This window comes from Pelecanus crispus, chromosome Z (genome assembly GCF_030463565.1).
Source record: "Pelecanus crispus isolate bPelCri1 chromosome Z, bPelCri1.pri, whole genome shotgun sequence".
NCBI lineage: Eukaryota > Metazoa > Chordata > Aves > Pelecaniformes > Pelecanidae > Pelecanus > Pelecanus crispus.
In genome coordinates, this window is record NC_134676.1 from 86285224 (window position 1) to 86310288 (window position 25065).

Sequence of the window (25065 nt, forward strand, 5' to 3'; positions counted from 1 at the left end):
CCAGGGACCCCCAAACCACCCCAGGGAACCCCCAAGGACCCCCAGATCACCCAGGGAGCCCCGCAAAACACCCCAAGGACCCCCAAAACCACCCCAGGGGACCCCCTCACCCCCCAGGGACCCCTTCAGCCCCCCCTGTCCCTCCCACATCTCCCCACCCTCCCTAAGGACCCCCAAAACTCCACAGGGACCCCCAAAACCACCCCAGGGACCCCTTCAGCCGCCCTCAATCCCTCCCACATCTCCCCACCCTCTCTAAAGACCCCCAAAACTCCACAGGGACCCCCAAAACTCCCCAGGGACCCCTTCAGCCCCCGCCACATCCCTCCCACATCTCCCCACCCTCCCTAAGGACCCCCAAAACTCCACAGGGACCCCCAAAACCACCCCAGGGACCCCTTCAGCCGCCCCCAATCCCTCCCACATCTCCCCACCCTCCCTAAGGACCCCCAAAACTCCACAGGGACCCCCAAAACCACCCCAGGGACCCCTTCAGCCCCCGCCACATCCCCTCCCACATCTCCCCACCCTCCCTAAGGACCCCCAAAACTCCACAGGGACCCCCAAAACCACCCCAGGGACCCCTTCAGCCGCCCCCAATCCCTCCCACATCTCCCCACCCTCTCTAAAGACCCCCAAAAACTCCCCTGGGACCCCCAAAACTCCCCAGGGACCCTTTCAGACCCCCTCAATCCCTCCCACATCTCCCCACCCTCCCTAAGGACCCCCAAAACTCCACAGGGACCCCCAAAACCCAGAGCTGGGTTTGCTGACATCCCCCCCCCCCCCCGAAATCCTGGGGTTAAAACATGGGTGGGGCAAGTCCCTGGGGACTTTGACCCCCGTAAAGTCACTCAGCCGCCGGAAAAGGGAGGGGGCAAAGGGGGAAAAGCGGGGGGCCACGCCCTAAATGGGGGCTCCCCCCTTAAAAACGGGGGGGAAAACCCTTTAATTTGGGGGGCTAACAGCCCCCCCCCACCCCCTCCCCAAGGGACCCAGGCATCCGGGCCAAGCCCCCCCCCCTCCTTCCGCGTTGCTGCGCCGAGGAGAGGGAAACGGGGAAAATTGGGGTGCAACGGGGGGATCTGGGGGGGGCTGCGGCTGCTCCCCGAAATAAATGCCCTGCGGGGGGGACCCAATTTCCCATTTTCTGTCCCCAAAACGGGGACGGTTTCGTGGCAGGTCTGGAAAATGGGTCACAGCGGCGGCGGGGGGGGTGTAAATTGAGGTGGGGGGGGGAGGAAAAGGGGTGGGGGGGGGTCAGTATTGGGGTGCCCCCGGGGGATCCTTGACGGATTGGGGGGGGGCTGTGCGGTGATTTGGGGGGGCTGGGGGGGCTCAGAGCAATGCAGGGGGGTATGGGGGGTGCTGGGGGGGGCTCGGCAGGGTTCGGGGGGGGGTTTGGGGTGGAGTACAGAGAATTTGGGGGTGTTGGGGGGGGCTGATTTAGGGGGGTGGGGGAAGAATTGGGGGTCCTGAGTTGGTTTGGGGGAGATTTGGGGGGTCTGGGGGGAGATTTGGGGGGTCGCGGGGGCTCCCTCAGCATTTACGAGTGGGTTTTGGGGGTGACTTGGGCATTCTGGGGGTGGTTTGGGTCTTTGGGGGGCTCTCTGTGGGTTTGGGGGAAATTTGGGGGTTCTGGGGGGGACTGGGGAAGACCTAGGGGGTGTTCCGGGTGGATTTGGGGGAAATTTGGGGGGGGTTCACAGAAACTTGAGCATTTTGAGGTGCCTTTGAGATGATTTTGGGGGGTCTGGGGTGGGTTTGGGAAAAATTTAGGGGGTCTCAGAGTGGGTTTGGGGGAAATTTAGGGGGTCTTAGAGTGGGTTTGGGGAAATTCGAGGGGTTTTGGGGGGGGGTTGGGGGAAGATTTAGCAGGTTCCGGGTGGATTTGGGGGAGATTTCAGGGATTTCAAGGCAGGTTTTGGGGGCCCTGTGAGGGTTTTGGGGAAAACTGAGGGGTTTCAGGTGGGTTTTGGGGTGATTTGGCCATTCTAGGGGGGGCGGTTGGGGCTCTCTAAGGATTCTGGGGTGAGTTTGGGGAAAATTTTGGGGGGGGGGGGGGAAGGTTTAAGGGGGTTCCAGGTGGGGTCCTAGGGTGGGGTTTGGGCCCTCTTGAGGATTTGGGGGGAGATTTGGGGGGTCCCGGGTAGAGTTTGCGACCCCCTGAGGGTTTTGGGGTGGGCTTGAGATCATTTAGGGGCCTCCAGGTGGGTTTGCAGGAAACTTGGGGTCACCTCAGGGTGGGTTTGGGGAAGATCTGGAGGACCCCAGGTGGGTTTGGGGGAGATTTGGCGGGTCCCCGGTGGGTTTCGAAGCTCCCTGAGGGTTTTGAGGTGGGTTTGGGTAGATTTGGGGGATCCCACGCGGGTTTGGGGGAAATTTGGGGCATCTCAGGTGGGTCTGGGGGAGATCTGGGGGGTCCCACATGGGTTTTGGAACGCTCTAAGGGTTTTGAGGTGGCTTTGGGGGAAATTTGGGGGTTTTGAGGTGGGCTTAGATAGATTTGGGGGGGTCCCAGGTGGGTTTGGGGGCTCTCTGAGGGGTTTGAGGTGGGTTTGGGTAGATTTGGGGGATCCTGGGTGGGTTTTTACCGTTCTCTGAGGTTTTGAGGTGGGTTTGAGGGAGATTTGGGGGATCCCGGATGGGTTTTGCAGCTCTCTAAGGGGGTCTGAGGTGGGTTTGGGGAGATTTAGAGGATCCGGGGTGGGTTTTGGGGCCCCTCTGAGGGGTTTGAGGTGGGTTTGGGGGGATCCCGGATGGGTTTTGCGGTTCTCTGAGGGTTTTGAGGTGGCTTTGGGTAGATCTGGGGGGGTCCCGGGTGGGTTTTGTGGCTGAGGAGTTTGAGGTGGGTTTGAGGGAGATTTGGGGGATCCCGGGGTGGGTTTTGTGGCTCTCTGAGGGGTTTGAGGTGGGTTTGGGGGGATCCCGGATGGGTTTTGCGGTTCTCTGAGGAGTTTGAGGTGGCTTTAGGTAGATTTGGGGGGGGGTCCCGGGTGGGTTTTGTGGCTCTCTGAGGAGTTTGAGGTGGGTTTGAGGGAGATTTGGGGGATCCCAGATGGGTTTGAGGGAGATTTGGGGGATCCCGGGTGGGTTTTGTGGCTCTCTGAGGGGTTTGAGGTGGGTTTGGGGGGATCCCGGATGGGTTTTGCGGTTCTCTGAGGAGTTTGAGGTGGCTTTAGGTAGATTTGGGGGGGTCCCGGATGGGTTTTGTGGCTCTCTGAGGGGTTTGAGGTGGGTTTGAGGGAGATTTGGGGGGTCTCGGGTGGGTTTGAGGGAGATTTGGGGGATCCCAGATGGGTTTTGGGGCTCTCTGAGGGTTTTGAGGTGGCTTTGGGTAGATCTGGGGGGGTCCTGGGTGGGTTTGAGGGAGATTTGGGGGGGGTCCCGGATGGGTTTGAGGGAGATTTGGGGATCCCGGATGGGTTTTGTGGCTCTCTGAGGGGTTTGAGGTGGGTTTGAGGGAGATTTGGGGGATCCCAGATGGGTTTGAGGGAGATTTGGGGGATCCCAGATGGGTTTTGGGCTCTCTGAGGGTTTGAGGTGGCTTTGGGGGATCCCACATAGGGTTTGCGGTTCTCTGAGGGTTTTGAGGTGGCTTTGGGTAGATCTGGGGGGGTCCTGGGTGGGTTTGAGGGAGATTTGGGGGGGTCCCGGGTGGGTTTGAGGGAGATTTGGGGGGGTCCCGGGTGGGTTTGAGGGAGATTTGGGGGGGTCCCGGGTGGGTTTGAGGGAGATTTGGGGGGGTCCCGGGTGGGTTTGAGGGAGATTTGGGGGGGGTCCCAGATGGGTTTTGGGGCTCTCTGAGGGGTTTGAGGTGGCTTTGGGGGATCCCGCATAGGGTTTGCGGTTCTCTGAGGGTTTTGAGGTGGCTTTGGGTAGATCTGGGGGGGTCCTGGGTGGGTTTGAGGGAGATTTGGGGGGGTCCCAGGTGGGTTTGAGGGAGATTTGGGGGGTCCCGGGTGGGTTTGAGGGAGATTTGGGGGGGTCCCAGATGGGTTTTTGGGGCTCTCTGAGGGGTTTGAGGTGGCTTTGGGGGATCCCACATAGGGTTTGCGGTTCTCTGAGGGTTTTGAGGTGGCTTTGGGTAGATCTGGGGGGGGTCCTGGGTGGGTTTGAGGGAGATTTGGGGGGGTCCTGGATGGGTTTGAGGGAGATTTGGGGGATCCCGGATGGGGTTTGTGGCTCTCTGAGGGGTTTGAGGTGGGTTTGAGGGAGATTTGGGGGGTCCCAGGTGGGTTTTGTGGTTCTCTGAGGGGTTTGAGGTGACTTTGGGTAGATCTGGGGGGGGTCCTGGGTGGCTTTGGGTAGATTTGGGGGGTCCCGGGTGGGTTTGGGTAGATTTGGGGGGGGTCTATGAGGCCTCAGAGAGGGTTTGGGGGGGATGGGGGGGTCCCGGGGGGGGACTGGGGACCCCGGGAAGGGGGTTGGGGGCGATTTAGGGGTCCTAGGGGAGGATTTGGGGGGTGGCTCGGGGGGTCTCGGGTGGGCTCGGGGGCCTGGGGGTGGTTGGAGGCCGCGGGTGGGGCCCGGGGGGGGGTTTGGGGGTGCCGGGGGGGGGGTCCCCGGGGGGGGGTCCCGGGGCGGGGGGTCCCGTCCCCCGCTCACCTCGTCCCAGCGGATGAACTTGCTGCCCCGCACCAGCATCTCGGGGACCCGCGGCGGCTCCAGCGGGAGCGGGGGCCAGGGCCGGGCGCGGCGCCGCCATCGCTGCGGCGGGCCGGGGCGGGGGGGCGGGGGCCGCCGGGAGGGGCGGGGCCACGGGGGCGGGGGCCGCGGCGGGGGCGGGGCCGCGGCGGAGCGAGGCTGCGGGGGCGTGGCTACGGCGGGGGCGTGGCTACGGCCGGGGCGTGGCTACGGCGGAGAGAGGCTACTGAGGCGTGGCTACGGCGAGGGCGTGGCTACGGCGGGAGCGAGGCTACGGGGCGTGGCTACGGCGGACAGAGGCTACGGCGGGAGCGTGGCTACGGCGGGGGCGTGGCTACGGCGGACAGAGGCTACGGGGGCGTGGCTACGGCGGGGGCGTGGCTACGGCGGGAGCGAGGCTACGGGGGCGTGGCTACGGCGGGGGGCGTGGCTACGGCGGACAGAGGCTACGGGGGCCGTGGCTACGGCGGGGGCGTGGCTACGGCTGGGGGCGTGGCTACAGCTGGGGCTACGGCGGGGGCGTGGCTACGGCGGGGGGGGCGTGGCTACGGCTGGGGCTACGGCGGGGGGCGTGGCTACGGCGCGGCAGAGGGGCGGCGCGCCAAGGGGCGGTACAGAGGGAAGCGGAGCCGCGGCCCCTTTAAGAGCGGCCGTGGGCCCACCCCGTCGCCGCTTTAAGGGTGGGCGTTGGCCTAGCGCGCCGCCGTGCGTGGGGCGTGGCCCCGCGCGCGGCGGAGGCGTGGCCCAGGGCGGGGCGGCGGCGGCGGCAGAAAAGGGGCGCGCGGCGGCGGCGGCGGCCCCAGCGCCCCCGGAAGCGGAACCGGAGGAAAGGGGGGGGTGTGGCCGCTTCCGGCGCGGGCCGGTTCCGGTACCGGCATGGCGGCGCCGTGCGGCGGGCCCCGGCCCCCCCCGCGCCCTCCCCCGCTGCCGCCGTCGGGGCCGGGACCGAGCGCCGGGGCCGGGCCCCGCGTTTGCTTTGCGGCGGGGGAGGCGGCGGAGGAGGGCCCCGGGCCGGCGGCAGGGGAAGGTGACGGTCCGGTACGACCGGCGGGAGCTGCGGAAGCGGCTCCACCTGGAGGAGTGGATCCTGGCCCAGCTAACGGCGCTCTACGACTGCCAGGTACCGGCAACCGGGGGGCCCCGCCCCTCCCGGGACCCCTCCGGGGGTCGGTACCGGGGGACCCCGCCCCTCCCGGGACCCCCCCGGACTCTGGCAACGTGACCCCCCGGCCTCCCCCCGGTACCGGGGACCCCTCCCCGCCGCCCTCCCAACCCCAAATCCCCCGGTACCGGGACCCCCCGCCCCTCCTGGGCCTCCCCCCGGTACCGGGGACCCCCTCGAGACCGGTATCGGGATCCCCGCAGCCCCCCCCCCAACCCCAAATCCCCCGGTACCGGGGACCCTCCGAGACCGGTACCGGGACCCCCCGCCCCCTCCTGGGCCTCCCCCCGGTACCGGGGCCCCCCCATGCCCCCCCCAATTCAGGGGTTCAGCCCCGGGGGGGGGGTGGTGTTGGAGGCCTGGCCCTTCCCAGGCTCCTTTGCGAGGGGGTGGGGCCACATTGAGGCCCCGCCCCCCGGTGGGGAGGGGTCATTTTTGGGGGGGGGCCCCCCCCTGATCTTGGGGTCCCCCCCAGGAGGAGGAGATCCCCGAGCTGGAGATCGACGTGGACGAGCTGCTGGACATGGAGAGCGACGGCGCCCGCAGCGCCCCGCGTCCAGGTACCCCCAAACCCGGGGGGGGTCCCCGAAACCCCCCACCCCCCCCCCGCGGGGGGCACCCCCAAACCCCGGCGGGTCCCCAGAACCCCCCACCCCCCCCCCGCGGGGGCACCCCCAAACCCCGGCGGGTCCCCAGAACCCCCCACCCCCCCCCCCGCGGGGGCACCCCCAAACCCCGGCGGGTCCCCAGAACCCCCCCACCCCCCCCCCGCGGGGGCACCCCCAAACCCCGGCGGGTCCCCAGAACCCCCCACCCCCCCCCCGCGGGGGCACCCCCAAACCCCGGCGGGTCCCCAGAACCCCCCACCCCCCCCCCGCGGGGGGCACCCCCAAACCCCGGCGGGTCCCCGAAACCCCTCACCCCCCCCGCGGGGGGCACCCCCAAACCCCGGCGGGTCCCCGAAACCCCTCACCCCCCCCCGCGGGGGGCACCCCAAAACGCCCCACGCCCCCCCGCAGGGGCACCCCCAAACCCCGGTGGGTCCCCAGAACCCCCCCACCCCCAAAACCCCGGGGGGCTCCCCAAAACCCCCAAGCCCCCCAAAACCCGGGGGGGTCCCCAGAATCCACCAACGCCCCTGGGGGGGCACCCCAAAACCCCCCCACCCCCCCCCGTGGGGGCGCCCCCAAACCCCGGGGGGTCCCCAGAACCCCCCCAACACCCCTGGGGGGCACCCCAAAACCCCGGGGGGGGTCCCCAAAACCTGGGCGGGTGGGAGCTGGCATGGGTGCATTGACGCTTCCCTGAAATTTTGGGGGTCCTCTGTTTTTTGGGGGGGCTGGAGTGCGTGTGGGGGGTCCCCACAAATTGGGGGGGGGGGGGCTGGAATGTGGGGGGGGGTCCCCAAAATCTGGGCAGGGGCTGGGAGAAGGGGGACATCACAGTTGGGTTCCCCCAAATTTGGGGGGGGCTCCCCAAAAGCTGAGTAGGGGAGGGGGGGCCGTGTGGGAGCCTGAGGGGGCCCCCCGGAGCTTTTGGGGAGCCCCCCTGGGGTTTTGGGGGGGCCCCACGCCCCCCTGACACCCCCCTCCCCCCCCCAGGAGATCCTCGTTGACTGTTACAAGCCCACGGAGGTGAGGGGGGGGGGCACCCCAACGCCTGGGGCCCCTTTTGGGGGGGGGGGGGGTCACCCCTGGGTGCCTTGGGTGGGGCCTGGGGGTCACCCAGACACCGGGGTCCCCTATGGGGGTGGGTGGGGGGGGGCACCCCAATGCCTGGGGCCCCCTTTTGGGGGGGGGGGGGGGTCACCCCTGGGTGCCTTGGGTGGGGCCTGGGGGTCACCCAGACACCAGGGTCCCCTTTTGGGGGGGGGTCACACCTGGGTCCCCTTTTTGGAGGGGAGGGGGCACCTGGGTCTCTTGGGTGGGGGCTGGGGGTCACCCCAGGCACCTGGGTCCCCTTTTTGGGTGGGGTGGGGGGTCACCCAAATGTCTGGGTCCCCTATTTGGGTGGGGGGTCACTCCGGGGGCCCCCTTTTGGGGGCCTGGGGGCACCCAAATGCCTATGTCTCCTTTTGGGTGGGGGGGGGGGGGGTCACTCCAGGATCCCCTTTTTGGAGGGGGGGGGGGGCGGCACCTGGGTCTCTTGGTGGGGGCTGGGGGTCACCCAGACACCTGGGTCCCCTTTTGGGGAGGGAGGGGTCACACCTGGGTCCCATTTTGGGTGTGGGGGGGCTGCCTGGACACCCAGGTCCCCTTTTGGGGGGGGGGGAGGGGGTCACAACCCGGGTCCCCCTTTTTTTGGGGGGGGGGGTCACACCTGGGTCCCCTTTTTGGGTGGGGGGTCACACCTGGGTCCCCCTTTTGGGGTGGGGTGGGGGGGGTCACCCAAATGTCTGGGTCCCCTATTTGGGTGGGGGGGTCACTCCACCGGGGGCCCCTTTTGGGGGCCTGGGGGCACCCAAATGCCTAGGTCTCCTTTTGGGTGGGGGGGGGGTCACTCCAGGATCCCCTTTTTGGAGGGGGGGGGGGGGCGGCACCCTGGGTCTCTTGGGTGGGGGCTGGGGGTCACCCAGACACCTGGGTCCACTTTTGGGTGGGGGTCACACCTGGGTCCCCTTTTTGGGGAGGGAGGGGTCACACCTGGGTCCCATTTTGGGGTGGGGGGGGGCTGCCTGGACACCCAGGTCCCTTTTGGGGGGGGGGGGGGGAGGGGTCACAACCAGGTCCCCTTTTTGGGGCGGGGGGGGTCACACCTGGGTCCCCTTTTTGGGGGGGGGGGGGGCCACCCAGCCACCCGTGTCCCTGCCCGCCCCCCCAGGCGTTCGTCGGTGATCTGCTAGAGAAGATCCGGGGGGATGCAGAAGCTCAACACCCCCCAGAAGAAATGACCCCCCCCCCAAATTTTGGGGGGGACCCCCCCCAATTCTGGGGACCCCCCCAGCTTTGGGGAGGGTTGGGGGGGCAACCCCCAATTCTGGGGACCCCCCGGATTTCCGGGTCCCCCTGCAGCGATAATCACTACACCCCCCGCAATCCCCCCCCCCCCGCCAGTATTGGGGGGCCCCCAGGGGGTTTTGGGGTCCCCCCAGGTGGGCTTTTGGGGGGGGGGAGGGGGGATTTTAGGGGCTTTTTTTTAAGGGGTTGGGGGTTTTTTTTCTGAAATTCATGGCTGGTTTTTTGGGGTTGTTTTTATATGAATTTAATAAAAGGAACTTTGACATTTTGGGGTTCGCTTGTGGCCCCCCACCCACCCAACGGGGACCCAGGTGTTGGGGGGCACCCCCAACACCTGGGGCCCCCCCCCCCCAACACTCGGCCACCACAGGAAGCTCCAATCCAGCTGTTTATTAACCCCCCCAAATTTTGGGGGTCCCCCCCAAAACTCAGGGTCCCCCCCCAGCTCCCCCATAAATTGGGGGACTCCAAACCCAACTGGGGGGTGGGGGAACCCCTCATGATTTTGGGGGGCTCCCTGATTTTGGCGGGGGGACCCCCTAAAGTGAGGGAGACCCCCCTGCCAGGGTGATTTGGGGGACCCCCTCTGATTTTGGGGGGCCCCCCCCCTAAAGCTCCCGGCCGCCGCTCGATCTTCAGCAGCTCCACCTCGAAAATGAGCACGGCCCCCCCCTGCCCAAAGGGGGGTCAGCACCCCCAAATTTCCCCCTGCACCCCCAAAATCCCCCATTTACACCCCCCACCCTGCACCCCCCCAATCCCACCTGAACCCCAAATTTCAGCTCCTGAACCCCTAAATCTTTGTATTTCACCCCAAAACCCAACCCTAGACCCCCCCAAATCCCCACACTTCTCCCCTGAACCCCCAAATTTCCCCTGAACCCCCCAAGTTGCACATTTTTAACCCCCAAACCCCCACCCTGGAACCCCCCAAATTGCCCCCCCCGAACGCCAAAATCGCTCATTTTTCACCCCCAAAAACCCCACCCTGGATGCTCCCCATCCCCCTGAACCCCAAATTCCCCCCTGAACTCCAAAATCGCTCATTTTCACCCCAAAACCCCACCCTGGATGCTCCCGATCCCCCTGAACCCCCAGATTTCCCCCTGAACCCCCAAATTTCCCCCTGAACCCCCCAAACCCCAACCTGGACCACCTACATTTCCCCCCCGCACCCCAAAATCTCTCCTTTTCACCCCCAAAACCCCACCCCGTGCCCTCCTAATCCCCCCTGACCCCCCAAATTTACCCTGAACGCCCAAATCCCTCATTTTCACCCCAAAAACCCTTCCAACCCCCAATTTTCCCCCTGAACCCCCAAATCTGTTATTTCCATCCCCCCAAAACCCACCCTAGACCCCCCCAATCCATCTGAACCCCCAAATCCCTCCTTTTCACCCCAAAACCTCACCCTGGACCACCTAATGCCTCCTGTACCCCCAAATCCCTCCTTCCCCCCCCCCATGAACCCCAAAACCCTCGGGGGGGGTCAGGGCTCACCTGGGATTTTTGGGGGGGCCCCCGCGGTCCCCGTAGCCTGGGGGGAGATGGGGTGTCATGGGGGGGCGACTGCACCCCAAGACTGGGGCACCCCCCCCAGGGGCCCTCATATTGGGGGGTCTCTCCCCCTTAAATTTAGGGGAATCACCTTAAATCCCTCTCCCCAAGGGGGTGGGTCCCCATAATTTGGAGTCTCCCAACCCCCCCAAAAAGAAGAAATCCCAGCCCCCCCCCAAATTTGGGGTCCCCCCCGCTTCAGGGTCCCCCCACATTTCAGCCCCCCCCCCCCAAGTCTTTGCTCCCCCTTTTTGGGGGCCCCCCCATTTTTAGGCTGCTCCCCTCACGCTGCTGTATTTTGGGGTCCCTCCCCAGTCCCACCCTCCCATTTGGGGTCCCCCCACACTCGGGGGTCCCCCATTCCCCCCCCCCCATTTTTGGGGTCCCCCCGTTTCGGGGCTCACCCAGCTCTGGAGGAATCACCAGCTTCCGCTTCTCCCCCTCGCACATCCTGCGGGCGGGGGGGTCAGGGGTGCCCGGACGCCTGGGACCCCCAAACCCCTGGCGTCCCCCCAACCTCTGGGGTCCCCCCCCAAACCCCTGGGGTCCTCCCTGGACACCTGGGACCCCCAAGCCCCTGGGACCCCCCAAACCCCTGGGGTCCCCCCAAACCCCTGGGGTCCTCCCCGGACACCTGGGACCCCCAAACCCCTGGGGTCCCCCCCCCAGAGGCCTGGGGACCCCCAAACCCCTGGGGTCCACCCTGGACGCCTGGGACCCCCCAAACCCCTGGGATCCCCCCAACCTCTGGGGTCCCCCCCAAACCCCTGGGGTCCCCCCCCAAACCCCTGGGGTCCACCCTGGACACCTGGGACCCCCAAACCCCTGGGGTCCCCCCCCGCCAGAGGCCTGGGTGTTCCCCCGAAACTCCTGGGACCCCCCCCAAACTTCCGGGACCCCTTTTCTGGATGCCTGGGTCCCCCCCAAAACCCCTGGGTGTCCCCCCCTAACTCCTGGGACCCCCCAAACTTCTGGGACCCCTTTTCTGGATGCCTGAGTCCCCCCCTGAACTTCTGGGTCTCCCCCCCAGACACCTGGGTCCCCCCAAATTCCTGGGGTCCCACTCCCAGATGCTTGGGACCCCCAAACCTCTGGGGTCCCCCCCCCGGAGGCCTGGCTCCCCTAAATATACGGGGTGCCTCCCCACCCGCATACCTGGGTCCCCCCCAAGCCCCTGGGGGTCCCCCCCAAACTCCTGGGACCCCCCAAGCTTCTGGGACCCCTTTTCTGGATGCCTGGGTCCCCCCCCAAACCACTGGGTGTCCCCCCCAAACTCCTGGGACCCCCCCAAACTTCTGGGGTCCCCCCCAAACCCCTGGCCCCCCCAAACCCCTGGGTCCCCCCCTGGATGCCTGGGGGCCCCCCCCAAACCCCTGGGAACCACTTTCCCAGATGCTGGGGTCCCCCCAAACTGCTGCGTCTCTCCTGGACCCCTGGGTCCCCCCCCAAATTCCTGCGTCCCCCCCCCAAACCCCTGGCCCCCCCCGGACACCTGGGCCCCCCCCGGACACCTGGGACCACTTTCCCAGATGCTGGGGTCCCCCCAAACTGCTGGGTCTCCCCTGGACCCCTGGGTTCCCCCCCAAATCCTGGGTCCCCCCCCCAAACCCCTGGGGCTCCCCCCAAACCCCTGGGGCCCCCCTGGATGCCTGGGGCCCCCCCAAACCCCTGGGACCACTTTCCCAGATGCTGGGGTCCCCCCAAACTGCTGCGTCTCCCCTGGACCCCTGGGTTCCCCCCAAATTCCTGGGTCCCCCCCCAACCCCTGGGCCCCCCCCCGGGACACCTGGGCCCCCCCCCCGGACACCTGGGGCCACTTTCCCGGATGCTGGGGTCCCCCCAAACTGCTGGGTCTCCCCCTGGACCCCCCCCCCAAATTCCTGGGTCCCCCCCCAAACCCCTGGGGCTCCCCCTGGATGCCTGGGGCCCCCCCAAACCCCTGGGACCACTTTCCCAGATGCTGGGGTCCCCCCAAACTGCTGGGTCTCCCCTGGACCCCCCCCCCCCAAATTCCTGGGTCCCCCCCCCAAACCCCTGGGCTCCCCCCAAACCCCTGGGGCCCCCCTGGATGCCTGGGGCCCCCCCCAAACCCCTGGGACCACTTTCCCAGATGCTGGGGTCCCCCCAAACTGCTGGGTCTCCCCTGGACCCCTGGGTTCCCCCCAAATTCCTGGGTCCCCCCCCAAACCCCTGGGCTCCCCCCAAACCCCTGGGGCCCCCCTGGATGCCTGGGGCCCCCCCAAACCCCTGGGACCACTTTCCCAGATGCTGGGGTCCCCCCAAACTGCTGGGTCTCTCCTGGACCCCTGGGTCCCCCCCAAATTCCTGCGTCCCCCCCCCAAACCCCTGGCCCCCCCCGGACACCTGGGGCCCCCCCCAAACCTCTGGGACCAGTTTCCTGGATGCTGGGGTCCCCCTAAACTGCTGGGTCTCCCCTAGACCACCCACATTTCCCCCCGCACCCCAAAATCCCTCCTTTTCACCCCAAAACCCCACCCCGTGCCCTCCTAATCCCCCCTGGACCCCCAAATTTGCCCTGAACCCCCAAATCCCTCATTTTCACCCCCAAAACCCTTCCCAACCCCCCAAATTTCCCCCTGAACCCTCAAATCTCTTATTTCCATCCCCCCAAAAACCCACCCTAGACCCCCCCAATCCATCTGAACCCCCAAATCCCTCCTTTTCACCCCAAACCCCTGGGCCCCCCCAAACTCCGTACCCCAGCAGCCCCTGGTCCCAGCCCTTGATGACCTGGCCGGTGCCCAGCGAGAAGACAAAGGGCTGGTCCCGGCTCAGGCTGCTGTCAAACTGGGAGCCGTCCTCCAGGTGGCCCTGTAACCAGTAGAAACCAGTATGGACCAGTATGGACCAGTACAGGCCGCTACAGACCAGTACGGGCTAACACAACCCAGTGCAAACCAGTAAGAAGCACCGAAATCGCACGTTAACCAGTATAAATTTTCTCTCCCAAAACAATCGCTTTTACTAGGTAACTTTCTAACCGGTACAAACCAGTATAAACCAGTATGCACTGACATAGATCGCTACAGACCAATACGCACCAGTACAACCCACTGCAAACCAGTAAGACACACCTAAACGCACATTAACCAGTATAAATTCTCCCAGTGCCTCCCGCTCCATAGCAGTTCCCCCCAAAGCCCTCTCCCAGTCCCCCCCAGTACCTCCCAGTCCAAACCAGTAACCCCCAAACTCTCTTGTGCACAGCGAACACCCCTCCTCAGCCTCTCCCAATCCCCCCCAGTACCTCCCAGTCCAAACCAGTAACCCCCAAACTCTCCTGTGCACAGCCAACACCCCTCCTCAGCCTCTCCCAGTCCCCCCCAGTACCTCCCAGTCCAAACCAGTCCCCTGAGACCCTCGTGTACACACCCAGGACTCCCCCCAGGCCCTCCCAGTGCCTCCCAGTCCAAACCAGTAACCCCCAAACCCTCATGTGCACACCCAGGACTCCCCCCAGTCTGTTCCAGTGCCTCCCAGTCCAAACCAGTCCCCTGAGACCCTCATGTACACACCCAGGACTCCCCCCAGGTCCTCCCAGTGCCTCCCAGTCCAAACCAGTACCCCCCAGACCCTCGTGCACACCCAGGACTCTCCCCAGTGCCCCCCAGTCCAAACCAGTCCCCCCCCAAACCCTGCTATGCACACGCAGGCCCTCCCCTAGCCCCTCCCAGTACAAACCAGTGCCTCCCAGTACCGTGTAGTGCATGTAGAGCAGGTCCCCCCGGCGGGAGCGCACCCCGCAGGCCTCCGGCCGCTGCCGCACCCCGATCTGCACCTTCCGCCCCGGCTCCGCCGCCGCCGCCAGCGCCAGTGCCAGCACCAAGCCCCACAGCTGCCGGGGGGCGCCCCACAGCACCGTCAGCGCCCCGGCACGGCCGCGGGCACCCCCAAGGGTCAGCCCCACCCCGATGAGGTCATCAACACCCCAACGAGGTCATCAACACCCCAACATGGCCATGGGCACCCCCCAAGTGTCACCCCACCCCCAGGGGTCACCCCCACCCCAATGAGATCATCAACACCCCAACGAGGTCATCAACACCCCAACGAGGTCATCAACACCCCAAGTGTCACCCCACCCCCTGGGGTCACCCCCACCCCGATGAGCTCATCAACACCCCAACATGGCCATGGGCTCCCCCCAAGGGTCACCCCACCCCCCAGGTTCACCCCCCACCCCGATGAGGCCATCAACACCCCAACAAGGTCATCAACAACCCAATGAGACCATCAACAGCCCAACATGACCATGGGCACCCCCCAAGGGTGTCCTCCACCCCGATGAGGTCATCAACACCCCAACGAGGTCATCAACACCCCAACATGGCCATGGGCATCCCCCAAGTGTCACCACACCCCCCAGGGTCACCCCCACCCCGATGAGGTCATCAACAACCCAACGAGGTCATCAACATCCCAATGAGGTCATCAACAACCCAACGTGGCCATGGGCACCCCCCAAGTGTCACCGCACCCCCTGGGGTCACCCCCCCCCGATGAGGTCATCAACACTGCAACAAGGTCATCAACACCCCCCGTGTCACCTCACCCCCTGAGGTCACCCCCCACCCTGATGAGGTCATCAACAACCCAACGAGGTCATCAACACCCCCCAAGTGTCACCCTACCGCCTGAGGTCACCCCCACCCCGATGAGCTCATCAACACCCCAACAAGGTCATCAACACCCCAACGTGGCCATGGGCACCCCCCAAGTGTCACCCCACCCCCCAGGGTCACCCCCACCCCGATGAGGTCATCAACAACCCAACGAGGTCATCAACACCCCAACGTGGCCATGGGCACCCCCCAAGTGTCACCCCACCCCCCGGGGTCACCCCCACCCCCATGACATCATCAACACCCCAACAAGGTCATCGACACCCCAACATGGCCATGAGCAACCCAATATGGCCGGGGGCACCCCAATGAGGTCACAGGCACCCCAACATGGCCACGGGCACCTCCCAAGGGTCATCGCCCACCCACGGAATCGTCTGTAACCCAATGAGGTCATGGGCACCCCAACGAGACCCCTGGCATGCCAATGACATCATCAAGACCCCAATGAAGTCATGGACACCCCAACAAGGTCATGGGCACTCCCCAAGAGTCACCCCCACCCATGGAGTCGTCTGTACCCCAAACAGGTCACAGGCACCCCAACGAGGTCATCGGGCACCCCACATGGCCATGGGCACCCCAACATTGCCCATGGGCACCCCCAACATGGCCACCTGCACCCCCACAGGCCCATGGGCACCCCAACATGGTCACCTGCACCCCAACATGGCCACCTGCACCCCCACAGGCCCATGGGCACCCCAACATGGTCACCTGCACCCCCACATGGCCGCCTGCACCCCCACATGGCCCATGGGCACCCCAACATGGGCACCTGCACCCCCACATGGCCCATGGGCACCCCAACATGGCCCATGGGCACCCCAACATGGCCACCTGCACCCCCACAGGCCCATGGGCACCCCCACAGGGCACCCCAGCCCCTACAGGCCCCCCCCACACCCCATAAGGGCCCCCCCAGGGTCCCCCCTCAGGGTCCTCCACCCCACAGCCCCCCCCAACCCCCACAAGGGCTCCCCGCCACTCACAAGACCCCCCTCAAGGCCCCCCCAAACCCCCAAGGGCCCCCCCCACCTCACAGCCCCCCCCCAACCCCCACAAGGGCTCCCCCCCACTCACAGGACCCCCTCAAGGCCCCCCCGACTCCATTAAGGCCCCCCCAAACCCCACAAGGGCTCCCCCCCACCCACAGGACCCCCCTCAAAGCCCCCCCCACCCCATAGGGCCCCCCTCAAGGCCCCCCCCCAAACCCAATAAGGGCGCCCCCCACCCCACAGCCCCCCCCCCAACCCCCACAAGGGCTCCCCCCCACTCACAGGACCCCCCTCAAGGCCCCCCCACCCCATAGGGCCCCCCTCAAGGCCCCCCCAAACCCCCAAGGCCCCCACCCACCCTACAGGACCCCCTCAAGGCCCCCCCCGACTCCATTAAGGCCCCCCCAAACCCCACAACGGCCCCCCCCACCCACAGGACCCCCCTCAAGGCCCCCCCAAACCCCCAAAGGGCCCCCCCACCCCACAGGCCCCTCCCCAGCTGTTGCCCCGCCCCCGTCAGGGCCACCCCCACCCCACAAAGGCCCCCCCCGGGCCCCCCCACCCTATCAGGGCCCCTCCAGACCCCCCCAAACCCCCCCGGCCCCCCCTCACCTCCGCCGCCATCCCGTCCGGCTTGCAGCGCGCAGGCGCAGAGCCACGTGACCCCTCCCAAGGCGGAAGGACGCAGGGGCACGCCCCCGCGCTTCCGGTCATGTGATCGCCCGCCACCGGAAGCGGAAGGCGGCGGTGATTGGCGGAGCGGCGCGGGGTTCCCATGGTAACGGCCGAGGCGGGGGGGGGGGTCGTCTCATTAAGCCCCTGTTAATCACACCTAATTAAGTGCCCCCTCTTTGCCTGCCCCTCATTAGCATGTCATTAGCATGAAGTGCCGTGTGAGCTGCTCGGAGCGTCCCCTCATTGGCTGCAGGGGATTAATTAGCAGCTAATTACTGCTAATTGGGGGCTAATTGGTGCTCGGGGGGGTTCATTTGCCTTCATTAGGGGATAATTAGCATTAATTAGGGGAGGTGGGCCGGGTGGGCGGGGCGGGGCCGCTGCGCGGAGCCGTTCATTAAGAGTTAATAGATAATCAATAAAGATCCAGCGTTAATTAATTCATCCCTCGGGATGGCTTTCTGCCGGCCCCAAGTTACAGCAGCCATTAGCTCTAATTAATGAGCTAATTAAGGGTAATTAAGAGGGGCCACTGGGCCTCAGCCCGTTACAGCTGCAGGCCTGGGCACTGCTGGGCTGAAAGGCCGCTGGCGGGGTGGTTAAAGGTTAATTGGAGGCTGATTTAATGAAGCGTTAATTAAGTGTGGGGTGCTAATGAGGTGCTAATTGGGCCTGACCAGCTGGGTGTCCCGCAGGGGCCCCGGACCCGCTGTGGGCTGTGCACGCGGTGAGACCCCAACACCCATGGGTGCCCCCTCCCCAACACCCCTGGGTCCCCCCCAACACCCCTCGGTGCCCCCCCCCACCCCCCACCCCTGGGACACCTGGGTGCCCCCCCACCCCTGGGTGCCCCCCTCCCCAAACCCCTGGGTCCCTCCCAAACCCCTGGGTGTCCCCCCCCAACACCCCTGGGTGCCCCCAACACCCTGGGTGCCCCCCTCCCCAACACCCCTGGGTGCCCCCCACACACACCCCTGGGTGTGCCCCCCCAAACCCCTGGGTGCCCCCCAACACCCCCGGGTGCCCCCACCACCCCTGGGTGCCCCCCTCCCCAAACCCCTGGGTGCCCCCCCCCACCCCTGGGTCCCTCCCAAACCCCTGGGTCGTCCCCCCCCCACCCCTGGGACACCTGGGTCCCCCCCCCAACACCCCTGGATGCCCCCCCCCCAACACCCCTGGGTCCCCCTCCCCAGACACCTGGGTCCCCACCCCTGGGTGCCCCCCACCCAAACTCCTGGATCACCCCCCCAAGATGCCTGGGTGCCCCCCACCCAAACTCCTGGATCACCCCCCCAAGATGCCTGGGTGCCCCCCACCCCTGGGTGCCCCCCACCCAAACTCCTGGGTCCCCTTTCCCATACCCCTGGGTGCCCCCCACCCAAACTCCTGGGTCCCCTTTCCCAGATGCCTGGGTCCCCTCCACCCAAACTCCTGGGTCCCCCCCACCCCTGGGTGCCCCCCACCCGAACTCCTGGGTCCCCTTTCCCATACCCCTGGGTGCCCCCCACCCCTGGGTGCCCCCCACCCAAACTCCTGGGTCCCCCCCCAGATGCCTGAGTCCCCCCCCCACCCCTGGGTGCCCCCCACCCAAACTCCTGGGTCCCCTTTTTCCGAACCCCTGGGTGCCCCCCACCCCTGGGTGCCCCCCCTCCCGAACTCCTGGGTCCCCTTTCCCGAACTCCTGGGTCCCCCCCACCCCTGGGTGCCCCCCACCCAAACTCCTGGGTCCCCCCCCACCCCTGGGTGCCCCCCCACCCAAACTCCTGGGTGCCCTTTCCCAAACCCCTGGGTGCCCCCCACCCAAACTCCTGGGTCCCCTTTCCCGAACTCCTGGGTGTCCTCCACCCCTGGGTGCCCCCCACCCAAACTCCTGGGTCCCCTTTCCCAGATGCCTGGGTGCCCCCCCCCCCCTCGGGTGCCCCCCCCCCCCAAACCCCTGGGTGCCCCCCCAACATCCCTGGGTGCCCCCCACCCCTGGGTCCCCCTCCCCAGACACCTGGGTCCCCACCCCTAGGTGCCCCCCACCCAAACTCCTGGGTCCCCTTTCCCAAACTCCTGGGTGCCCCCCACCCAAACTCCTGGGTCCCCTTTCCCGAACTCCTGGGTGCCCTCCACCCCTGGGTGCCCCCCACCCAAACTCCTGGGTCCCCTTTCCCATACCCCTGGGTGCCCCCCACCCCTGGGTGCCCCCCCCCCAAACTCCTGGGTCCCCCCTGCAGGGCGGGGCCGCGGGACCCCTACTCGGTGCTGGGGGTGCGGCCCGAGGCCTCACCCGCCGAGATCCGGGCAGCGTTCCTGGCCCGCTGCAAGGAGGTACTGGGAGTACTGGGAGCACTGGGAGGGACCCCAGCGTGTGGGGGGGGGGCTTGGCCGGACCCCTGGGTCCCCGGGATGGGGGTCAGGGGTCACCCGCACACCCGGGTGCCCCCGGGAGGCCATGGGTGGGGGGGTCCCAGACGCCTGGGTCCCTTCGGGTGATTTGAGGGGGGGTGGGGGGGTTTCTTTGGGGTCCCCTCGGGTGGTTTTTGGGGGGGGGGGGTCACCCCCTCTTGGGTGCCCGGATGCTTGGGTGCCCCCAGGCCAGGTGTGGACCCAGGCATTTGGGGGGGGACCCACGGGTTTGGGGGGGACCCAGGCATTTGGGGGGGGGGGGACCCACGGGTTTGGGGGGGGACCCAGGCATGTGGGGGGGGGGGACCCAGGCATCCGGGTGCCCCCCCAGGTGCACCCAGACGGGGACCCCGGGGACCCCACCCGCCACGGGCGCTTCCTGCTGCTGGCCGAGGCCTACGGGGCCCTGAGCCGCCCCCGCACACCCCCCCCGCGCCCCCCCCGGGTGCCCCATCCCGGGCCCCCACCCACGGAGGAGCCCCCCCCCCGCACGGAGACCCCCCCCACGGTAACGGGGACCCAGGGGACAGGGGGGGTCCCATGGGTGCAGGGGGGGTCCTATGGGGGCTGGGGGGGGCAGGGGTTCTGGGGGGGCCCAGGGGGTCCCATGGGGGCTGGGGGGGTAGCGGGGGGTCCCAAGGGTGCTGGGCAGGGGTCTCGTGGGGGCTTGAGGGGGGGGGGGAGCCCAGAGGTCCCATGGGGGCTGAGGGGGGGACCATGAGGGTCCCATGGGTGCTAGGGGGGTCCCATGGGGCCTTGAGGGTTCCATGGGTGCTGGGGGGGGGGGTCCCATGGGTGCTGGAGGAGTCTGGGGGTCCCTGGGGGTCCCATGGGTGCTGGGGGTGCCTGGGGGTTCCCTGGGGGTCCCATGGGTACTGGGGGTGCCTGTGGGGTCCCTGGGGGTCCCACGGGTGCTGGGGGGGGTCCCATGGGGCTGGGGTGGGGCAGGGGTTCTGGGGGGGGCCCAGGGGGTCCCATGGGGGCTGGGGGGTAGCGGGGGGTCCCAAGGGTGCTGGGGAGGGGTCCCATGGGGTCTGGAGGGTCTCGTGGGGGCTTGGGGGGGGGGGCCCAGAGGTCCCATGGGGGCTGAGGGGGGACCATGAGGGTCCCATGGGTGCTAGGAGGGTCCCATGGGGGCTCGAGGGTTCCATGGGTGCTGGGGGGGGGGTCCCATGGGTACTGGAGGAGTCTGGGGGTCCCATGGGTGCTGGGGGTGCCTGGGGGTTCCCTGGGGGTCCCATGGGTACTGGGGGTGCCTGTGGGGTCCCTGGGGGTCCCATGGGTGCTGGGGGGGGTTCCATGGGTGCTGGAGGAGTCTGGGGGTCCCTGGGGTGTCCCATGGGTGCTGGGGGGGTCCCATGGGGCTGGGGGGGGGCAGGGGTTCTGGGGGGGGGCCCAGGGGGTCCCATGGGGGCTGGGGGGTAGCGGGGGGTCCCAAGGGTGCTGGGGAGGGGTCCCATGGGGTCTGGAGGGTCTCGTGGGGGGTTGAGGGGGGGGCCCAGAGGTCCCATGGGGGCTGAGGGGGGACCATGAGGGTCCCATGGGTGCTAGGGGGGTCCCATGGGGGCTCGAGGGTTCCATGGGTGCTGGGGGGGGGGGTCCCATGGGTGCTGGAGGAGTCTGGGGGTCCCTGGGGTGTCCCGTGGGTGCTGGGGGGGGGGGTCCCTTGGGTGCTGGAGGATTCTGGGGGTCCCTGGGGTGTCCCGTGGGTGCTGGGGGGGGTCCCATGGGTGCTGGAGGAGTCTGGGGGTCCCTGGGGTGTCCCGTGGGTGCTGGGGGTGCCTGTGGAGTCCTTGGGGGGTCCCATGGGTGCTGGGGGGGGGGTCCCATGGGTGCTGGAGGAGTCTGGGGGTTCCCTGGGGGTCCCATGGGGTGCTGGGGGTGCCTGTGGGGTCCCTGGGGGTCCCATGGGTGCTGCCCTCCTCGGGGGTCCCGCTCTGCCCCCAGGGCTGACCCCAACCGCCGGTACTGGGAGCAGTTCCCGCCCCCCCCGGGGCCCCCCGCGGGACCCCCCCCCCCACCGCCTCCTGGGGCTCTGCCTGCTGCTGGCCGCCCTGGGGGGGGTGGCCCACGCCCTGGCCTACAGGTGGGACCCCCGCGCCGGGGGCACCCAGGGGTGCGGGGGACACCCAGGGGTCCGGGGGACTCGGGGGCACCCAGGGGTCCGGTGGGGGGCACCCAGGGGTTCAGGGACCACCCAGGTGTCTGGGGGGGGGCACCCAGGGGTTTGGGGGGACCCAGGTGACTGTGGGGGGCACCCAGGGGTTCCGGGGGCACCCAGGGGTGTGGGGGGGGGCACCCAGGGGTTCAGGGGGGACCCAGGGGTCTGGGGGACTCGGGGGCACCCAGGTGTCCGGGGGGAGGGGGGCTCCCAGGGGTTCAGGGGGCACCCAGGTGTCTGGGGGGAGCACCCAGGGATTCAGGAGGGACCCAGGGGTCTTGGGGGCACCCAGGGGTTCAGGGGGAGACACCCAGGGGTTCGGGGGCTCCCAGGGATTCAGGGGGACCCAGGGGTTCAGGGGACCCAGGTATCCGGGAGATTGAGGGCACCCAGGTGTCTGGGGGGGCACCCAGGGGTGCTGGGGGGGGCCCAGGTGTCTGGGGGGAGGCACCCAGGGTTCCAGGGGCACCCAGGGGTTCGGGGGCACCCAGGGGTTCCAGGGGACCCAGCTGTTTGGGGGGGGCCCTGCCCCTACAGGTGGGACCCCAGGGGTTCGGGGGGCACCCAGGGGTTCGGGGGGCACCCAGGGGTTCGGGGGGGACCCAGGGGTTCCCAGGGCACCCAGGAGTTTGGGGGCACCCAGGCATTGGGGGGGACCCAGCATTTTGGGGGGGAACGAGGGGTTTGGGGGGACGCAGGGGTTTTGGGGCCCGCGGTGCCCGGGGCAGGGGGGCCGGGTGCGCACGTGCCTGGGTGGGTGTCCCCCCCCCACCCCTGGGTGCCCCCGCAGGTACGTGGCGGGGGCCCACCCGCCTTCCTGGACGAGAGGGGACCGCGTCCTGACCGCCGCCTACGAGCGGGCCCGCAGCCGGTGGGTGCTGGGGGACTCCCGTGGGTGCTGGGAGGGGGGCCCGTGGGTGCTGGGGGGGGGGGCCCGTGGGTGCTGGGGGGCTCCCATGGGTGCTGGGGGGAGGAGGGGGGGCTCCCGTGGGTGCTGGGGGGGACCCAAGGTTGCTGGAGCAGGGCCTATGGGTGTTTGGAGGGCTCCCATGGGTGCTGGGGGGGGGGGGGTCCCATGGGTGCTGGGGAGGACCCATAGGTGTTTGGAGGGGTCCCATAGGTCCTGGGGGGTTCCCATGGGTGCTGCAGGGTGCTGGGGGGATTCCATGGGTCCTGGGGGATGCTGGGGGGGGGTCTCACGGATGGGGGGGGTGTCCCATGGGTGCTGGGAGGGCTCCCATGGGTGCTGGGGGGTGCTGGGGGGCTCCCATGGGTGCTGGGGAGGACCCATGGGTGTTTGGAGGGGTCCCATAGGTCCTGGGGGGTTCCCATGGGTGCTGCAGGGTGCTGGGGGGATTCCATGGGTCCTGGGGGATGCTGGGGGGGTCTCACGGATGGGGGGGGTGTCCCATGGGTGCTGGGGGGTGCTGGGGGGCTCCCATGGGTGCTGGGGAGGACCCATGGGTGTTTGGAGGGGTCCCATAGGTCCTGGGGGGTTCCCATGGGTGCTGGGGGGTGCTGGGGGGATTCCATGGGTCCTGGGGGATGCTGGGGGGGGTCTCACGGATGGGGGGGGTGTCCCATGGGTGCTGGGAGGGCTCCCATGGGTGCTGGGGGGTGCTGGGGGGCTCCCATGGGTGCTGGGGAGGACCCATGGGTGTTTGGAGGGGTCCCATAGGTCCTGGGGGGTTCCCATGGGTGCTGGGGGGTGCTGGGGGGATTCCATGGGTCCTGGGGGATGCTGGGGGGGGTCTCACGGATGGGGGGGGTGTCCCCATGGGTGCTGGGAGGGCTCCCATGGGTGCTGGGGAGGACCCATGGGTGTTTGGAGGGGTCCCATAGGTCCTGGGGGGTTCCCATGGGTGCTGGGGGGTGCTGGGGGGATTCCATGGGTCCTGGGGGATGCTGGGGGGGTCTCACGGATGGGGGGGGGTGTCCCATGGGTGCTGGGAGGGCTCCCATGGGTGCTGGGGGGTGCTGGGGGGCTCCCATGGGTGCTGGGGAGGACCCATGGGTGTTTGGAGGGGTCCCATAGGTCCTGGGGGGTTCCCATGGGTGCTGGGGGGTGCTGGGGGGATTCATGGGTCCTGGGGGATGCTGGGGGGGTCTCACGGATGGGGGGGTGTCCCATGGGTGCTGGGAGGGCTCCCATGGGTGCTGGGGAGGACCCATGGGTGTTTGGAGGGGTCCCATAGGTCCTGGGGGGTTCCCATGGGTGCTGGGGGGTGCTGGGGGGATTCCATGGGTCCTGGGGGATGCTGGGGGGGTCTCACGGATGGGGGGGGTGTCCCATGGGTGCTGGGAGGGCTCCCATGGGTGCTGGGGGGCTCCCATGGGTGCTGGGGAGGACCCATGGGTGTTTGGAGGGGTCCATAGGTCCTGGGGGGTTCCCATGGGTGCTGCAGGGTGCTGGGGGGATTCCATGGGTCCTGGGGGATGCTGGGGGGGTCTCATGGGTGGTGGTGGGGGTCCCATGGGTGCTGGGGGATGCTGGGGGGCTCCCATGGGTGCTGGGAGGGGTGGTGGGTGCAGGGGGCCTTTCGGGGAGATCTCGAGGGGGGTGGGGGGGTACGTCCCTCCCGTGCCCCCCCCCCCGTGACCTCTGACCCCCGCAGGGCGGGGTCGCGGGAGGAGGTGCTGCAGCGGCTGCGGGCCTCGCGCCGGCGGGGGCGGGGGGGGCGGGGCGGGGCCATAAACCCCTCCCCCTCCTCCCCGCCCCCCCCCCCCCCCCGGACGCCTGGGACCCCCCGAGGGTGGGTGCTGGGGGGGGGGGGAACACCCCGACCCGGCTGCCTGGCTCCGCCCCTCGCTCCGCCCCTCGCTCCGCCCCTCGCTCCGCCCCTCGCTCCGCCCCTCGCTCCGCCCCCTCTGCCCCTCGCTCCGCCCCTCCTTCCGCCTCGGCCCGCTCCGCCCACCACGCCCCTAGCCCCGCCCCTCGGCCCGCCCCCTCCTTCCGCCACGCCCCTCGCTCCGCCCCCCTCCGCCCCTCGCTCCGCCCCTCCTTCCGCCTCGGCCCGCTCCGCCCACCACGCCCCTCCCTCCGCCCCTCCCTCCGCCACGCCCCTCGCCCCGCCCCTCCTTCCGCCTCGGCCCCCTCCGCCTCTCGCTCCGCCCACCACGCCCCCCTAGCCCCGCCCCCTGGCTCAACTCCCCGCCCGCCCCTTCCCCACGTGACCCCGGCCCTTCCCCACGTGACGCGGCGGCCATGTCGAAGGCGGCCAGGGCGGTGCGGGCGGTGCGGGCGGGCCCGGGGGCAGGGCCGGCGCCGCGGCCTCTCCGGACCGTCATCCCGGCGGGGTGCGCGGCCCCGGGGCCGCCGCTGGGGGCCCGTCCTGGGGCAGGTGCGGGGCAGGGGGGGGCCCGGGAACCGGGGGGGGGGGGCGGGCCCGGGGCCTGGTGAGGGGTCCCGGGGCCTGGTGAGGGGTCCCCGAGGCCTGGTGAGGGGTCCCGAGGCCTTGTGAGAGGTCCCGGTAACCCGGAGGGGGGCGGGCCTGGGGCCTGGTGAGGGGTCCCGAGGCCTGGTGAGGGGGTCCCGGGGCCTGGGTGAGGGGTCCCGGGGCCTTGTGAGGGGTCCCCGGTAACCCGGAGTGGGGGGTCCCGCGGCCTGGGGGGGGTTCCCAGGGCCTGGGGGGGGGGGGGGGTCCCGGGGCCCCGGGGGTGGTTCCCGAGCCCCGGCCCGACCCTTCCGTTCCCTCCGCAGCGCGGGATCCCGATCGCCGCCTTCTGTCAAGATTTCAACGAGCGCACCCGGGACGTCAAGACCGGGGTCCCGCTGCGAGTCAGCCTGCTCGTCCACGTGAGTCTCCGGGGACTCCCCGGGACCCCCCCCATCCCCGGGACCACCCCGTCACCGTTAGCCCGCTCTGAGTTGCCC

At 68.7% G+C, this 25065-nt stretch overlaps 3 protein-coding genes across 3 annotated transcripts in view; 2 read left to right on the forward strand and 1 right to left on the reverse strand.

Annotated features, from left to right (window-relative positions):
• The first annotated feature begins 5523 nt into the window (after positions 1 to 5523).
• Positions 5524 to 8699, forward strand: PPP1R14B (protein phosphatase 1 regulatory inhibitor subunit 14B). Its single transcript, XM_075727123.1, is given in 6 exon segments — positions 5524 to 5649; positions 5651 to 5767; positions 6285 to 6356; positions 7411 to 7443; positions 8630 to 8662; positions 8664 to 8699. Coding segments are annotated over 6 exon segments (417 nt in total).
• Positions 8700 to 9000: 301 nt separating this feature from the next.
• Positions 9001 to 14092, reverse strand: FKBP2 (FKBP prolyl isomerase 2). The gene is given in 5 exon segments (XM_075727124.1): positions 9001 to 9438; positions 10263 to 10303; positions 10728 to 10774; positions 13043 to 13155; positions 14042 to 14092. Coding segments are annotated over 5 exon segments (651 nt in total). The 5' UTR covers positions 14054 to 14092.
• Positions 14093 to 24396: 10304 nt separating this feature from the next.
• The window catches only part of MRPL11 (mitochondrial ribosomal protein L11), a 4335-nt gene continuing 3666 nt past the window's right edge, over positions 24397 to 25065 (forward strand). The window contains 3 exon segments of the mRNA XM_075727143.1: positions 24397 to 24513; positions 24515 to 24532; positions 24892 to 25037. Coding sequence (XP_075583258.1) covers positions 24397 to 24513; positions 24515 to 24532; positions 24892 to 25037 — 281 coding nt within the window.